Source organism: Budorcas taxicolor, chromosome 1, assembly GCF_023091745.1.
Source record: "Budorcas taxicolor isolate Tak-1 chromosome 1, Takin1.1, whole genome shotgun sequence".
Lineage (NCBI taxonomy): Eukaryota > Metazoa > Chordata > Mammalia > Artiodactyla > Bovidae > Budorcas > Budorcas taxicolor.
Window position 1 is genome coordinate 4,616,650 of NC_068910.1, and position 18,968 is coordinate 4,635,617.

General features: G+C 40.1%; 1 protein-coding gene across 10 annotated transcripts in view; it reads right to left on the reverse strand.

Annotated features, from left to right (window-relative positions):
• The window catches only part of TMCC1 (transmembrane and coiled-coil domain family 1), a 156,483-nt gene that overhangs the window by 41,902 nt on the left and 95,613 nt on the right, over positions 1-18,968 (reverse strand). Inside the window, exon 1 of one of the 10 annotated variants that reach the window (XM_052640992.1) lies at positions 6,079-6,159. The exons of 7 other annotated variants lie outside the window; for them this stretch is intronic. In XM_052640992.1, coding sequence (XP_052496952.1) covers positions 6,079-6,099 — 21 coding nt within the window. In that variant the 5' untranslated portion in view covers positions 6,100-6,159. Of the gene's footprint in view, positions 1-4,107; positions 4,259-6,078; positions 6,160-18,968 lie in introns of those variants that run through there. 2 more of the 10 variants (XM_052640986.1, XM_052640968.1) reach the window with 2 other exon arrangements.

The window sequence follows — 18,968 nt, forward strand, 5'->3', positions numbered from 1 at the left end:
TGAAGAGGTTGGAGAGCACTTTGCAGCAAGCCGTCAGGGACCGTGTCCCAGGACGGCGTTTATCCAAGCTAGTACTCGCCACTCTTTCACTCACTGACTCAGTCATGAATCATCAATGATCATTTCCTTCCCTCAAGAGATACCATGAAAAATTCTGTCAAATGCACTGCTGAAATCTAGATATCCTGTCTTCAGAACATCTCCACTACTATAGTAAGCCTATTAAAAAAGGAAATGAGCTTAGTCTAAGGATAATCAAACTTAGAAAATCTGTTTAATGCCTTCCCTATGGGCCTCTTTTGCAAGGTACTTATTTACATATGCCTAACCACTGGTCTGGAATAGTAACAATTTAATGCTAAGGAGACTGAACATTTGTCCATTTTTCAAAGAAGTAATGGCAGCCAGAAAATATTTCTGTGCCCTTAATTTTAACATTAATAAAAAACAGAAGCATGAACTAAAAATTCAAGTTTTTATCTTAAGACTTAGTGTTTTAGCAACTTTGCATCAAGTAAAATGTTTAGAATACATATATACACCATATGGTTACACTCATTTCACTGTACATTTTTTCTTAATTTCAAATTCCTATTAATTTGTAGGCCACAGAGATTTGTGCTCACGCTCAGTCGTTGAATCCTGTCCAACTCTTTGCAACCCGATGGACTAGACACAGCCATGATCCTTTTCCATGTAATTTTCCAGGCAAGAATACTGGAGTGGGTTGCCATTCCTTCTTCCAGGGGATCTTCCTGACCCAGGGATCGAACCTGCGTCTCCTGCATTGGCAGGAGGACTCTTTACCACTGAGCCACCTGGGAAGCCCAGGCCACAGAGATCAACCTCATGTAAATAAAGATATGCGACTCTTCACTTAAGGAAGATTTTCTTCCAGCAAAATAATGTGCAAATTAAGGATTTAATATAGAATAATATTAATTACATTTGAAAATGTGTTACACTTAAAAGTGACTACATAAAGGAATTTAGAATGAATGCTTTTGAAAGAAAAGTTACCCTATCCAGAGTTAGAGAACTTCGCCTAAATCCAGACTTTCCTCTGTACTAGTAGTACTAGTTTAAGTCCAGTAAACTCCTTCATTTCTTCTATGAGCAGTTTGTAACTGAATAATAATCAGTTAAGAAATTGCTTTTTAACTCTATTAACTGCCTAGAAACAGAAAAATAAGTTTGAGACCGGTGTCTCTGACCACTTCTTAGAGTCATAGGAAGACGTGTCACTTTATTTTTAAAACCAACCTATACGTGTCTATGTACGTGTATTCTGAAACATCCTAAAATCTAACCATCTTGAGAAGCTGTCTTGTGAAGTAGCCTTATCTTACAAGTGAGGAATAAAAGCTCTGGCATGTTAACTAAATCCCCAAGTTGCCATCTGGTTCTGGCAGGACTGGGACTACAGCCCATACCTCTCCAATGTACTCCTTGTTTACTTATTAGGGTTATTGTTGTCATCTTCCCCAACTTGAATGGAAGCTGCATGAGGGCAGAGAGCCATCTCAACTCCCAAACTCTGATAGATTCTCCAACAACTGTTTGTTCAGTGAACAAATGATCAGTCTACACCACCCTCTGTTTCAGATAGGATATACTGGAACTCTGGCATACAGTAATTTCTGGCATGAATTAAAATAATCAACGACAAATGTTCTTAAGCATTGAGTCGGAGTTCTCAACCTATTTTTCTTCTCGCAGTCTTAAGAGATGTGAAACATCCTCCGGAGGAGAAGGAAAGCACTTTGGGCACTGGGAGTAGGGAGGCGTGCCCTGTGAAACAGTCTTCTGCTGCTGTGCTGTGCACTTCTCATCCACCACTGAAATCACTGTTCTAGCTATTCCTTTCGAATGAAAGTCAATTACAAAGAAATCCCACAATTACAAAATAATGCGGGCAGATCTTTGCACTGTTTCATAGGCATTGTTCCTAGGAAATCTGACCTTTATGTAGCACTCTGAGCCCCATGAAACGATGAGAGTTGGTCAACCAGCAGTTGAGATGGGAGGGGAGTTTTATCATTTAAAAGTTCACAATTTAATAAAGTGACAGTCCAGTGTAAATAACTGTTTAAATGACATAGATAGCATCTGTACAGAACCAAATAATTATCACCATAAATTCTGGGCATTTGTACAGAAAATCAAGGCAATTTATACAGATGTGTGTTGTTGCAGGGTTATTGAAGGAAAAAGCAAATTATTCATCTTTAAGTCAACATCTGGGAATATTATCTTGTGTAATATTTAAAACACAAATATAACTTCAATATATAAGCAATATGTTCTGTAATATCCCACTTCCTAAGACTCCAATTCTTCCGATATGTTTTCCCCTCTAGAGTTTTGTGCCTTTAAAATGTTTATCCTGCAGTTTTCATAAAGTGTGTTGCAACCTCATGCAAAGAGGTTTCACATAAAGCCCTATCTACAGCAGTTTAATGTATCCAGAAGCTAGAGCAAGTACCTCTTTTCTGAACATTTTTATCATTGTTTCAATGAGAGGATCCCTGTGGCGCAACTGGTAAAGAATCCCCCTGCAATGTGGGAGACCTGGGTTCGATCCCTGAGTTGGGAAGATCCCCTGGAGAAGGGAAAGGCTGCCCACTCCAGTATTCTGGCCTGGAGAATTCCATGGACTGTATAGGAATACTTTGGGTCAGTGAGAGACACGGGTAGAGAAGCAAGTTTAATCTAAAATTATTCACTCAGGTACTAAGTGATTTTGGCAAGCTTTTCTCTACTCATGGATTAAGGCAATAAATAGACAAAACAAAATCAATTAAAAATATTCAGATTACATTTTACGTTTTCCTCCTCTTCTGGGACTGTCAGTAATGAAGAAAAAGGAGTTAACTTCTGTTTTACTATCAGTCTCCACCCCCTATCCTTTCAGGGCTGGCCTATGAATTCTTTTCTTCTGAACACCCCATTCAACCTGGGATTGCATTCTTAATAAAACATAGATAAGGAAACTGACCTTTTATAACCTCAGAACAAACAGAGATGTGCCAGGGTTTTAAAATCCAAGATACAGAACAAACAACAGGGAAAAAAAAGGGGGGGGGGTGTGCACAGAGCAGAGGTACAAGTCTGTTAATAAAGCTGGCATTTAACCATAAGGAACAGGAGAGTGACTTACACTAAACTCCAGAGTGAAAAATCTATTTGGATCTTAAATACAGTGGCTCACAGCAAACAATAATACACATCAGCTTCAGGATCAGGTAAAACTGCACAGAATCTGTGTGCTTCAGCGTGTATCTCTTAGAAACGATCTACATATCATCTATAAACCCACCACACACCAAAATCTCATGGTAAACTACAGCCGTCACCCACATTTTGCACTCCTGACTGTGGATGAGACGTGAACATGGTGGATTCACTGTGAAGCTGGGTCACCCTCCCATCCAGCGGAATCTCAGGGACTTGCTCCACTGCTCCCGAGGAATAGTACCAAAATATGTGCATGCCGCTTTACAGTTCAGAAAATTGCCAAGTCTTTGGGAAAAATACACGAAAAACAAGTAGCTGAGTAATAAGAACCATTTTGTTTTGTTTTGTTTTAATGTGAGAACTATTTCAAATGGCTTTAATCCAAATTCTTATTGGTTATGCATGCCTGGTATCTTCAAATTTAACCCAAGCTTTCCCCAAGCTGCCAAAGGCAAAGGAAACTCTGGTTCTCTGAAGAAAACACTTAATTTTGGAGAACTACTTAGCCTGAGAGAGTGAGGATAACATTTACTCTGCACTGAAGCAGCCCCGTCATACAGCAGAACAGGACACTCTGGTATCATCTGAGCATGCCCACACAGCCAAAGAACACTCTGTGCATTCTACCTAAATACCTAGGGGTAAAATGAACAACTAGGAAACACATAATACGCCTCTCCATTACTGCCACCTCACACAAATCAGTCCCAAAATAGCAAATGCCCGGGGCTGAGATCCACTGCTGAAAAATGCTACGTTTCAGCAGCTCAAAGCATTTCCTGTGTCTGTCTCAGCCACCAGCCCCCACTTAAAGCTGTAGAATTATAAGATTAAGGAAGAGATTTGAGGAAAAAAAAGACAGATACACACACATATACAACATACGGTTTCCGAGGAGAGTGAGGGTTCCATGCTTGTGAGGGAGGAAGAGGAGGAATATGCCGAAGAACCCTCGGGTTTCTCCCAGATTTGAACATGCTGTACTGTGGCATGAGGTCAGCAGAGACTGACTCCAGCCCTGTGAGGCTGAATTCTACCCTGACAAAGCAGGATCACTGTAATATGAAGCAAGAGGACCCAGGGCATGTTGGCTGCTGTACAGAGTGGCTGTTCTAGAAAGTAATGGCAATTCCAAAACAAGGGATCTATGCTGTCACATGAGGTGATCTTCAGCCCAGTTAAGCAATAAGCACCCAAAATACTCTGAATCCCAAACACAGGCAGCTCAAAACATTAGGAGAAAACTTTGTTCCTCAAACCTATTTTGTGTCTGGAGGAAATGAACAGGAAGTGGGAAATGCTAAGAACTATTGGTTACTTTGTTTTGTATCACAAATAATGTCCAGATTCTATTCTAAATGAGCCACAGTCGTTTGGACACTGTGACCTAGCCAAGGAGCCCCAAAACTTTTCTATTACTTTACAAGGAAGAAGGGAGAATGTTCTAAAAAAATATTTTTGGTGAAACTGAAGAGATGGTTTAAAAACCTCATTTCTCCCAAATACCCAAAAGGCGGAGGTTGCTGCAGACCTAAAGCACATTACCATTTCTTTTTAGGTCACCAAGAATGTATATAACTGTACTGTTAGAAATTTTTCCCTGAAATAAGGGGAAAACACACACACACACAAATCATAAATAGAAAAAGGAACCAGGAGATGGAATTTCCGTCAAGACAAAAACACAGGACACACAGTGCAGAAAATCCTCTCCGTTCTGTGGTCTCCCCTATATTACGGAAGTTTTACTCTAGGCCAGAAGTGACCCAATCCTTTCATCATTCTCAAAAAGACAAAACTCTGATGAAAAGAATGGATTCCGGATTCAGGGTGGGGTTAGGTGTGACTATCAGGGGGGTCTCCCGGAGTGATGGAACACATGAACACGCACATGCACACCCAAAATCAGCACACACATCAGCTTCCCCTCAAATGCCTCCCGTGTCGCCTTCTGAATCCCAGTTCTGCCATTTCCAAGATGCACGGCAAAATAAATGAGAACACCCCAGGCCTCTGCGACTTCTGGGACTCTCATTTCCCCTTCAAGCGCTTCAGGCCGCCTCACCTACAGCACGGGCCCCATGCACGTTAGTTCCCTTTCCTGCTTTTATTTCCATCACAGATCTGTTCTCACAGACACCAACCGCCATGGATTTCTATGCAGAAACTGAAAGTCTGCAAATCAGAGTGTGAGTTCAAAGTTCTGTGCTTCCGCCGTGCCAGCTGACGACGTCTCCAGTAGCCACACGGCATCGGGGGATGCGTGGCTGCCGCTCATTCATTCAGCAGCGGCAGAGGCTAACAACTCAAGCCTGACTCTGTGCCTGTCATCAAGAAGATAACGGCACAGGACAAATCAAGGAATAGAAGCTGTTCTGTTCTCTTCTTGGGCTCTTTTCTTGTCTTGAACTCTTTTTAGTCTTATCTGTGGTGGTGCGAAGTCGCTTCAGTAGTACGACTCTTTGCGACCCCATGGACTGCACCCTGCCAAGTTCCTCTGTCCATGGGATTCTCCAGGCAAGAATACTTGAGTGGGGTGCTGTGCCCTCCTCATTGGTCTTATACGTCCAAATAATATTTCTCAACTCCACCAGGGAAAGGACAAGAAGTGTGGAAAGAGCAGAACAGTCAGAGCTATGAAGCACTCAGGATCTGCTTAGTTTCACATTCAAAAATGAATCACAGGCACTTTACGGGTGGGGTGAGAAGGGTCTTCAAAGGGTATGAATATGAGAAAATCAATTCAAGTAAATAAAAAATTCTAAGAAGTGACATCCTCATGGTCTGAAGCAAAGTCTGCCCATCTCCACAAGCTGTGGCACTGTGCCCTCTGGCACTTACCTCTGCTCCCCACTCAGACATCTCACTGCTGCTCTGTCCCTGCTCTGCCTCCTGAAGAAGACTGTCCAGGACCCCAGCAGACACATGGATAAACTCTTACATGACTGTGCTTCAGAACACTTAGCTCTTCCGGGACTTACCAGTTAGTCAAACGGAATTTACCTTTGACCTTATTAACACGAGGTTCTGTTCCACCTCACCACTGAGATCACTAATCTCAGGACTAATCACCCTTTTGGAATTACATCTTAAGCTTTCATGTCTAAGAAATTAAATCTCATTGGTGCTACCCTAGTCCCTCCCTCTCCCCCCTCCTACCAGGATCTATTATACTATCTTTCAAGCCAAAGTCAACATGGTATAAAGAAATCAAGCAAAACTACATTAGAATTGACTCTACTGATTACTGACTGTCCAACTTTCATAACCACTGAACGTCAGTTTCTTCGTCAAAATAAGAATATAGCACACCTTTCAGCCCACATTTCTGAGCACTGACATACAGATTATCAGATACTGCTGCTACAGTGAATAAACCCAAATTTCAAGAATAATCTCTTCTATGTACATGGCTCTTTACAGAAGTTTTCAAAGCAATTAATGTGACATAATCTCCATTTTACAAAAAAGGAACTTGAGATGTGCACAATTCCTGAATATGGCAGTGCCTCAGTAAATATTAGTGACTACTCTGAAGGTTGACTTATTCAAGATTACACAACTGGGGTGGGTTAGGATTAGAACCAAGGAATTCTGACTCTTCCCTAACATTCTTTCCACTATTTTGCCGTTCAGTTATTTGCCTCTATTTCTGTGCTTCTGTGTTTATTTGGAAGAAATAAAATTATAAATTATATTTCTCATGCTCTATCTTTATCATTTATTATTTCTATACTGGCTTTCTTTAGCTTATATATACATTTTGCATACTCAAACTTTCAAAGTTTCTCTATACATTCATCCTAATACACTGAAGATTCCATGACTTATTTCAGCAAAATAAATTGAGATCATTTAGTTATTTCGATAGACTTCTAACACTACAACTTCACTCTCTATTTCCAATATTGTAATTTCTCCTGAGCAAATGTCTCATCTTTTGGTTTCCAACTGTCTACCATGGGGAAAGGACTCTCTGATCTAAACAGTTTGACCTCATACTCTTCACATAATTTACCTAGAAGCCAGATCAGAATTCTTTCATTTCTGTCATTTACATCTCTCTTCGTAAAGCAATGCTTAAGAATAATTTCCTTTGCCAAGAAGACTCATGGTCTTTTCAACAAATGATACCAACACAAGTAGCTATCAACATGCGAAAGAATGAAGTTGGACTCTTCCTCACAAAACATAAAAGATTAACTCAAAATGAATCAGGAATCGAAATGTAAGACCTAAAACTATGGGTGTAAATCTTCACGACCTTGGATTTAGTCAATGGTTTCTTAGATGTGACAGCAAAACCATAAGCCATAAAAGAAAAAACAGATAAAACAGCCACCACAAACTTCAAAGTGCACCACTAAGAACATGAAAAGACAACCCACAGAAAGGGGAAAAGGTTTTGGCAAATCATAAGCTTTATAAGGGACTTGTACATAGACTATATAAAGAACTGTTACAACTAAATGTTAGCGAGAAAACCCAAATGGGCAAAGGCCCTAAGTAGACACTTCTCAACAGAAGACTGACAAATGGCCAAAATGTACATTAAAAAGATGCTCGACATCATTAGCCTTCAAGGGAATACAAATCAAAACCACAATGAAATACCAGTTCACACCTAGCTAGGATGACGATAATAACTAGAACTGGTGAGAATGCAGAGAAAGTGGAGCCCTGGTAGGCTGCTGGCGGGGATGCAACATGCCACAGTCCCTGCGGCAAACAGTGTGGTAGTTCCTCAAACGATTAAACAGACAGTTACCATACGATTCAACACACCCCTTAGAGGCACATGCCCAAGAGAAACAAAGACAAATGTCCACAGAAAAACTTGTACCCAGACATTCACAACAGTATTATTCATGAAAAAAGGAGAAGCAACTCAAATGTCCATCAACTGATGAATGATATATAAAATGTGATATTGATATAACTGAATATTACCTGGCACTAACAAGCAAATACTGATAAATAACATATAGTATAATCTTGAAAACAGACTGCTAAGTTAAAGAAGCCAGTCACAAAGGATCAGCTATTTTATGATTTCATTTACATAAAATGTCCAGAACCTTCAAATCTACAGAGACAGAAACTAGATTAGTGCTTGCCTAGGGCTGAGGGGAATGACAAGATTGGCAGTAATGGCTAGGATGTGTGGGATTTCTTTCTGGGGTAATGAAAATGTTCTAAAATTAATTATGGTGACAGTTGTGAAACTGAATAAAGTAAAAGTTGTGCAATTATAAACTTCCATGGGTGAAGGGTATTATATGTGGATTATATTTTAAAAAAACTGTTAAAGTTTGTTGAAAAGCTGTTAAAACTTGAAAAAGTCACTTCTCGATTAAACATTTTTACCAGGACTTGTGTTCTCAGCTACCACGACTCTTAAGATCTATACGGATTTATTGCATAGATGTGCTTGGTCACAGACAGAATGGTATATACCAAAGAAGCACTCAGAGTCAAGGAGAGAAGACAATGTACACTGGATACCCACTTTGGCACCAATAACCTGTGTAGACAAGTCTTACTAAGCCCGTTTCCTCATCTCTGAAGCCTCTTATGGTAAAATTGTTGGCTGAATCAACTCTCTTAGAAAGATTTTCTCTTAGTTTGCACAAACTTGAACTTCATGAGCAGCTGAGAATTCTAGGAAGGCTGGAATAAGGGATTAAAAAAAGAATTAAACATTCCAATAAAAGACTTCTGTAGAAAAGTGTCATCTGTACTTCATGCTATTTATTATGGTGAATCTTTGGAATATGCAGCTACTCCTCTATATGTTATATAAAATATTCAGAGTAAAATATTTTATCATGAAATAAGAAAAACAAAGTTGTCTTTACATTACACAAATGGCACTGTGAAGTATATGCAATTGACATGTGAATTAGAAACACTCACAAAGCTGTTATGTTGTAATGCACCATCCATTTTTTTGGATGATGAAATGTCTTTACAGCCCAAACAATGTAGGACTATTTTTATCACAACTACTACTATCGATAACCACCAGAAGAATAGTGAACTTTTAAGTACTAGGCTCTTTATACACATTACTTCATTTAATCCACAAAATACCTGGCACTCTACTTATTCATTGGCTTCATTTTTAATGAAGAGGAAATTAAGGCTCAGCGAGGGTAAGCCGCTTGCTTTCCTGTGCTATTCAGCCTATCTTTGATGCTCTTGTAGACTGGCCTACATCAAATGACAAACCAAATCCCAAGGGAGATGCTTCGTTTTATTCTACCCATCCTAAAGGAAGGTAGCTGCCTTGCTAGCTTCATTTCTGTTCCAGTGTCTTTGGGTTCACGCTGTGACAGCAGTTCAGAAGAACTGGGATGGTTTGTAAACACATGTAACATTCATACAGTATCCATCACTACTGGGCCTTGCCTCCTGAAACTCTCTCACCCTGGAATGCGCTTCTACATCCAAGAGCCGTTAAAGGCCTCAAAGCCAATACTCCCATGAAGCTTTCTCTTGAGTTCCTTCTGTGGAAATCTTTCTCCCAATCATAGCATTTCATGAATATAATTATAAAACACCTACTCTGAGCCAGATGTTGTGATAGGCACTGAGTTAGATATATTTATTTTTTTACCATATGGTGCAGACCAAAAAAATCAATTGTATTTATGTTTCACTCAGTGTATAAAAACAGGCTACATGGTCTGCTAAATGCCCTGATAGAGAAAAATGATCTTGATCATAGCTTCAGAAACAAAGACAGTGGAAGGAGAAAGGCATTTCTGAGTTCAGTTTCTAAACTTAAAGAAAAACTTAAAACTCACAACCTCGTTGCTATTGATTAATTTACTTAAAATTCAGGCTTTAAAAAATACCTTCCCCGTTTCATAAAACCCAAATCAAGAGCTTTTCTGGTAGGTTTCAACTGCCAAGTTCCATTTGTTTTAAAGGAAAACAATTACAGTCATAACAGCATCTAACGAAACATTCTAGTGACACCAGAGTATGATTTTAAAAGAGTTTCTTTGAAATCATCCAAATCTCTAGAGTAAATCTGATTAATACTGTGTTCCACATACCAAATTCAATGCAAAATAGATGCTTACATTGCTGATAAGATGTTTAAAATCTTAATTTCACCTTGTAATTATAAGCGTACTACCACTTGTACCAAGTAGAGCATTTCCAGCAACTTCAGAGGAAGAAGGAGAAGGCGTCAGTGAGGCTGGTTTGCTGTAGAAGATTTTAGAAAAATCAACTATTTTTAAGTTGAAACAACCCATTTATCTTCACTCCTTTCTCGAAAACATTTAAAATAGCACACAGTGTGTAATGTCAGTATATAACCTGAGAGTTTTACACATATTCAATATACTCTCGTAACAGCCCTGGTAGGAAGTTGTTACAACCACCATCTTCAACTCGAAGATGAAGCTGAGAGGAGGAGAAACTTGCTCCAGGTAAGAGCACCCTAGGTGTTTCCAGCCAATATATATATATATACATGGCAATTTTGGGTAACCATTAAAGAGCACAACCACCACCTTCGAGGCTTCCCACAATATGAAGAGAATAAAATTGCCTAGAAAACAAACATGTCACTGTCATGTGCTAAATCGAATTAAACTAGATTTCCAAGTACCAGCTATGAGTGCTAGAGACACCGATCTGATAGGAAAATCCTTCAAGAGTAAACTGAAAAAAAAAAAAACCAGAGAAAAAACATGTCCCACAGTTTCAAACATGCATTCACATTTCTCGAAACTCACTCTTCTCTTTGGCTTGTATGATGAGATTATAAAACATTTTGTTGTCATGTCCTGTACCAACTCCACACCGTCTCTTGGGGGCTCATAATCAGAGTTAATACCAACAGCTTCTCAGCCACAGTACAAAAGATGCTTCCAAGAGCGGCTTCACATTTCTCTGAGTGTAGCTATTGCCAGAAGAATGCTCCCTGCTCAGAGCGGTTGCCCTGGAGGGAGGTCGTGCAGCCCGTGCCTACACTTGTGCTGTGCAGCCTCAGGGCAGCGCTGCTAGACGTTCTGGACCCTAAGGGCACTGGCCTCTCTCTCCACTTCAGCAGCACGAAGCGTGTCCTTGCTACCCAAACAGAAAGACACGGCTGAACCTCCTTTCCTTCTATCTAGTTTTTAAATCCCTGAAAGGGAGGAAAAGAAATGAAGTATTCTTAGAGAAGATTTCATGACTATACCTGTGGCTTTAAAAACTGTTTAAATTTTTTATAATATTGTAGACTGTTGATTACTGTATAATCTCAACTGTTAGAAAACCTGGTCCTAAAGCGATTCCACGAATAAACTGGGTGATAAGCAGACAGTTATGATTATACTCACTGCTACTTGAGCATGTGTAGAATAGATGTTTTTTCCATGAGGATATGGGAAGGCTAAGGAAATTCAATAAAGCGTTCCCAGCATTCTCACAAGAGAAAATGGATTAATACAGGGAACATCTGAAGTACTTCACCCTCACGCGTTGTATTAGTCGGTATCTACTTACTGCCCTCACCTTCTCTTTGAGAGAGCGGGCGCGGGGCAAGGGTGTGTGCAGCGCCAGGGCACCAGCATCCGCACAGCGCCCAGGGCACGAAGGGCGCTCGGTTGGAGACAGTGGAGTGGGGAGCAGGCAGAGCAACTCCTTGCTCTCTCACTTGGCTCCGTAACCTTGGGCGAACATTTTGAATCTGAGTCTCAGTGTCCTCATCAGTAAAACAGGATTATTCACTTTGTATAAATGCTGTGAGAATGAAACGAATTAATGTGTTAAGAGGGTTTTTTTTCCTCCTAGGCACAAAAGAGGCATTCAGTAAAAAGCTAATCCCCATATATTTGAAGACTAATATAAAACATAAATTTAACCCTAACACAAGCTCCATTAATGCAGGCTGCAAAAGGATTCTTAAAAATGAATTTATAGAGGCTCCTCAGTTACCCACCTTGTTTTTAAAAATGTAATACAATGGTTCAGTCTTTTTTGGATCACATACCCTTTTGAGAATTTGATGAAAATTCTTCCTCCAGAACAACTCGTGGACACATACAGATTTACATGTAATCCTAAGAAATTCAGGGACCCAAGATTAAAATTCCCATAAGTAATATTTTGCTTTGGATACCAGGGAGCGCAGTCCAAACTATAACTCAGTGTTATCAGGTAAACCATCGATGTTCTGATGTTCTCCTTGTCCTTTCTTTGAAAACTTGTATTATATGCCTAAGAAGTTTTTGTGTATAATACTTCTATTTAGAAGATTTTAGACTCTATAACAGTCAATTCGCATTAAATTGCAAATTTGAAATCAGAGTTTTTTCCTTAAGCTTTTAAGATTGGCTTATAAATCATGATTCTTTCCAAAGGCTAGTAAAATTTAGCAATCTTAGCAATCTGTCTCAGTTGTACAGAATCCACCTGCCAATGCAGGAGATGTGGGTTCAATTCCTGGGTCAGAAAGATCCCTCGTAGCAGGAAATGGTAACCCACTCCAGCATTCTTGCCCGAAAAATCCCATGGACAGAGGAGCCTGCTGGGCTCAAAGAATTGGACACAACTGAGCAACTAACACTTTAACATATGGCTATAAGTCATTTATTCCCAACTTATTAATACCATTAACTATAAGTATAACTGGCTCTTCTTTGGGAGTTTTTAATATAGCATCAGAGCTTAAATTATTCATATTTGGTATTTGAGAAGCTCCTCCCAACTGTTTTATTCTTGAACAATTTTGCCAGAGTTGGGAGATTGGCTTCATTTTTTACCCAGATTCCTCTGTGGTGTACTTTGAACAAGTAGGGTAATTAATTTTTTTTCAGGTAAATTTAGTACGTATTTCTCTAAACCTTAGTTTCCTTGTTGGCAAGGAGCTCATCGGATTGTTACAGAAATGCAAATATGGTCATAGTATTAAGTATTAAATAAAAAATCCTTCTAGCCAACAATGACTAGAGGAAGTAGAATGGAAAAGAGATTGAGGGTTCCAGAGAGCTTAAGATAGGTGCAAGGTATTTAGTCTTGTTTTGATCACTTTAAAGAACAAAAAAATCCAGGATATCCTCATTGTTTCAGAAAAAAACATGAAGATGTTTTAATATGACAAGTAAACTAATCTGTTATCTGTGATCTCAGCTCATAGGGAATTAAGATTAATCCTGAATTTGCAAGGCTAAGTTTTATGTATCATTACAAAAGTTTTATTTTGGCTTCCCAGGTGGCGCTAGTAGTAAAGAATCTGCCTGTTAATGCAGGAAATGAAAGAGATGTGGGTTCGATCCCTCACTCGGGAAGATTCCCCTGAAGTAGGAGATGGCAACCCACTCCAGTATTCCTGCCTGGGAAACTCCACGGACAGAGAAGCCTGGCGGGCTGCAGTCCATGGCGTCGCAAAGAGTTGGACATGGACTGGGCACACACACACAAGAAACAAGACTGTGACATCTCATAATTCAGTAATTATCAGCACAGGCTGTGGAGTAAGGCATCTTCTAGTTGACCCAGAATTCAAAAGGAATATAGATGTTACAGTGTTAGAGCGCTCTTGGTCCAGATACGAGGTCATCAGGATTCCAGAGGGTTCTGGGGGGCAGAGCTGAACTACATTATTTGTGTTTTAAGTCAGCATCCAACTAACTGTCCTAATTTAATTGTCAAATAGTACAAAGAAATTGTGACCCTCACAGTAAGAGTTTAGGGGTCTCATTTCTAGTCAGAAAGTGAAAAGCAAAGAAATACCACCTGTGTAGAAGATTCTGAAAGGCATTTTCTTGGACTCTGATTCAGGCATGCCTGAAGTCAAACTTGTTTGGGCTAGTGTTTTCTCCTTAAAAGACCTGCAGGGAGACTAGCCACTCCCGCCAGGAGTAAATATAGAGACTGAAAGCTAGAGATGGGTTGCTGGCCACTCAAAATAAGGACCAATAGGACGGAGGGCAATGTAATAAACCACCCCCCCCCCCCCCGCCTCCTCTTTTCTTACTTCTGTGGAAATGGCAAAACCCAGTCAGAATAATCTTCCACTTGATACAACTATTAACTGCTGTGTGAGCTAGAACTGCTTGCTAGGTCTGAGACTAGACTGATACAAAGAAAAGGAGAGATCAGTGCCCTGATGTCCTGGGAGGCCAAGCTGGAGTGCTAAATTCATTCATTCATCAGTTCATATACATTGTCATTCACCCAAATATTTTGAGTTTATGGCATCTGTAAGGCTTTGTGCTAGCATACATGGAGAATACAGAGACGACCATGCTGCTGAAAAGGGGGATGGAAACTAACGCCTAATATAAGATGTAGATTTTCAAATATTTAGTACACTGCCTGGCACATAATAAGCAGTCAACAAATGCTAGCCATTATTCTCAAAAAATCAAATGGTTCTTCAGATGATACAAAATGCTCGCTAAACAATCCTTATGATAAATGCTTTTTAAAAATCACTTTTGAGATATAATTCACACATCATTATAGTTCACTATATAGTTCATTGAAAGTATACAATTCGATGATTTTTTGTATATTCACAGAAATGCGCACCCATCACCACGATCAATCTTAGAACATCTTCCTCATCTCAAAAAGGAACCTCCTATCCCTTAGCCATCACCCTCCTATTACCCCATCCCTCCTGACCCTATGGAACCACCAGTCTACCCTCTGTCTCTACAGCCTTGCCTATTCTAGGTATTTCATATACATGGAGTCACACAATACGTGGCCTTTAGCATTCTTCAGTGATCAATGCAAAGAAATAGAGGAAAAGAACAGAATGGGAAAGACTAGAGATCTCTTCAAGAAAATTAGAGATACCAAGGGAACATTTCATGCAAAGATGGGCTCGATAAAGGACAGAAATGGTATGGACCTAACAGAAGCAGAAGATATTAAGAAGAGGTGGCAAGAATACACAGAAGAAATGTACAAAAAAGATCTTCATGACCAAGATAATCACGATGGTGTGATCACTCACCTAGAGCCAGACATCCTAGAATGTGAAGTCAAGTGGGCCTTAGAAAGCATCACTATGAACAAAGCTAGTGGAGGTGACGGAATTCCAGTTGAGCTATTTCAAATCCTGAAAGATGATGTTGTAAAAGGGCTGCACTCAATATGCCAGCAAATCTGGAAAACTCAGCAGTGGCTACAGGACTGGAAAAGGTCAGTTTTCATTCCAATCCCAAAGAAAGGCAATGCCAAAGAATGCTCAAACTACCGCACAATTGCACTCATCTCACATGCTAGTAAAGTAATGCTCAAAATTCTCCAAGCCAGGCTTCAGCAATACGTGAACCGTGAACTTCCAGATGTTCAAGCTGGTTTTAGAAAAGGCAGAGGAACCAGAGATCAAATTGCCACCATCTGCTGGATCATGGAAAAAGCAATAGAAAAACATCTATTTCTGCTTTATTGACTATGCCAAAGCCTTTGACTGTGTGGATCACAATAAACTGTGGAAAATTCTGAAAGAGATGGGAATACCAGACCACCTGACTTGCCTCTTGAGAAACCTATATGCAGGTCAGGAGGCAACAGTTAGAACTGGACATGGAACAACAGACTGGTTCCAAATAGGAAAAGGAGTACGTCAAGGCTGTATATTGTCACCTTGCTTATTTAACTTCTATGCAGAGTACATCATGAGAAACGCTGGGCTGGAAGAAGCACAAGCTGGAATCAAGATTGCCGGGGGAAATATCAATCACCTCAGAGATGCAGATGACACCACCCTTATGGCACAAAGTGAAGAGGAACTAAAAAGCCTCTTGATGAAAGTGAAAGAGGAAAGTGAAAAAGTTGGCTTAAAGCTCAACATTCAGAAAACGAAGATCATGGCATCTGGTCCCATCACTTCATGGGAAATAGATGGGGAAACAGTGGAAACAGTGTCAGACTTTACTTTTTTGGGCTCCAAAATCACTGCAGATGGTGATTGCAGCCATGACTTTGGAAGGAAAGTTATGACCAATCTAGATAGCATATTAAAAAGCAGAGATACTACTTTGCCAACAAAGGTCCATCTAGTCAAGGCTATGGTTTTTCCAGTGGTCATGTATGGATGTGAGAGTTGGACTGTGAAGAAAGCTGAGAGCCGAAGAATTGATGCTTTTGAACTGTGGTGTTGGAGAAGACTCTTGAGAGTCCCTTGGACTGCAAGGAGCTCCAACCAGTCCATTCTAAAGGACATCAGTCCTGGGTGTTCTTTGGAAGGAATGATGCTAAAGCTGAAACTCCAATACTTTGGCCACCTCATGCAAAGAGTTGACTCATTGGAAAAGACTCTGATGCTGGGAGGGATTAGGGGCAGGAGGAGAAGGGGATGACAGAGGATGAGATGGCTGGGTGGCATCACCGACTCAATGGACATGAGTTTGGGTTAACTCCGGGAGTTGGTGATGGACAGGGAGCCCTGGCCTGCTGCAATTCATGGGGTCGCAAAGAGTCGGACACGACTGAGTGACTGAACTGAACTGAATCTAAAGAACAAATAATTATTTTGCTTTGCTTGAGGTGTGTTATAATAGATGGCAAGATACAGCTCTTCCTCACAATACAGTTTGAAGATATTTCACTAGAAAGTAAAAATTTAAAGTCCCCGATCCAAACAACTTCTGAAGACCATTTTTTAAATGCCCACATATATAGACATAAGGATCTTAATGTGTCCATGAGTTCATTATTTTAAAAAAAGTTTAGTGAGAGGTGCCTCCTGAGAGGTAAATGATTTCAGCCACTAGATCTCTAGGCATTTTGTTTTATTACAAATCCTACTGAATGGGTGTCTCTTTTCCCCTCCTGTTGTCCTCTGCTATGAGAAACAAACCGTCCATTCTTTTTCGGACTCAAGAATAAGATTTGAAGACTAAGTTGCAAAGGAAAATGGATCTGGTTTAAGGCTTTACACCATACTCCCAAACGAAATTAATCCATCCCACAAGAGAAAAGCAGGATAAAATATAACACGGCTATTCACTTAGTTCAAAGGATTTCTATTCTCACATCGAGGCAAGCCAGGCTGTCAGGGTTTTTCCATCCGCAAAATACAGGGTTGGATTAGGTACTCGTTAAGGTCTCTTCCATCTCTGAGAGACTATGACTTTTCTCCTTAATCCTTTTGAACACAGGCATAAAGAGCTGTACTATGACTTGCCTGAGGCTAAAGAGAAGCTTGTCAGCAGGGCTAGGGTTAGACTCCTGATTCATCCCTGTATTCACTGGGGATATCCAGAGAAAGAAGTCAGACTCATTTCTGACCTCACAGACTTCATGGTCTAGTAGGGAGGAAGGACAAGCAAACGGTAATGGTTGTGACACACAGAGAACCAGGAGAAGGAAGGGGTAAGAGCTGGGAATTTTGTCTTCTCTTCTTTGAAATACTTCACATCCCCCTCCAAATATGAGTCTTCTATAAAGCAATCTAGGTTAGACCTCATTCACTTAGGTTCTTACACTGATGTTTGGAAATGATGTAAAGGTTGACATATTTACTCTTGACCAGGGGTAAAGATAAACCAAGAACAATTAAACCACACTTCTCTTCTTACGGCACGTAAGCTACGCTGATTCACAGAGGGGGAACAAAACTGCACAGTTTATTTTTTAAATGCTCTTTTTATTATTAATCACAAACTGCCTGAATCAAGCAAGAAAGAATATGTTCCCTATCTTTTCCTTTAGCAGTTAAAGGTCTTTCTTTAAGGTGATAATTACCAAAGGATTTTTGTAGCCAACACACTCTTTACCTTCTGATTTTATTACGCGTGTCATGAATTCAAACGGACCCATCCTGCACTGCATTTTTGATGCAAAATGGAACTTTCATTTCCTTTATATTGTTAAACGGAAACATTCTGTCCTTGGCAAGCAAACAATTTTGCCTGAGGTTGGTAACTATTTGGGGCTCCAAGGGATTCTGTGATTATCTGAGGTCCAATTAAATGAAAGAGCAGAAAAATGAAAACTGTATCTCTGCTTACACAGGGATTTAGAAAACAGGTTAGACACAATTCTTTAAACACTATCAAAATGCTCCTAAACTACAGATTTTAATTCTACAACCTATCAATTTGGAGATTATCTCCAGAGAGTGTGCAAAATTTCCCATACCTTCTGGGAAGACACTCTGAATTTGGGTTCAGGGACACTACACAGTAAAATGAATATATAACTGCAATTTGTACACGTGACTAAAAAGACAGACTATAATTAGGTTAACCCTGAAGTGAAATTTCTGGCCTCCTAAGCACTCTAACAAAAATGAAGAGATGTGGACAACAACAGCAGGATCACAGGCACCGCCCGTGGGAGAGGAGATGAGTCAGTTAAGATGTGTGTGCTCTGAGGTTTTTGTCAATGTGATACGACCACTGTCAAAATCTCTGGATCTCTGGAGGACTCTAACGCTTAACTCTGACTGTCCCTAACCACAACACTCTCAGAAACCAACATGCCTGCAGTAAGGGGTGAGAGCGGTAGTTGTGTTCAGTCCTTAAGTTCTGCCTCAGGGACTGTAGCCCTCCAGGCTTCTCTGTCCTTGGGATTTTCCAGGCAAGAAGACTGAAGCCCTAGGGAATGGTAGAGGAAAGCTTTGATAGGAGGGAAGCAGCTGATCTTGGCTTAAAGAATAGTTAGGACCTGGATAAGGAGATTGGGGGTGGGCAGGAAAAGGAAAGGGAGGATAAAGTGATCCGGGCATAAGAAAAACCTGAGTGAAAAGCAAGAGGGAACAAATA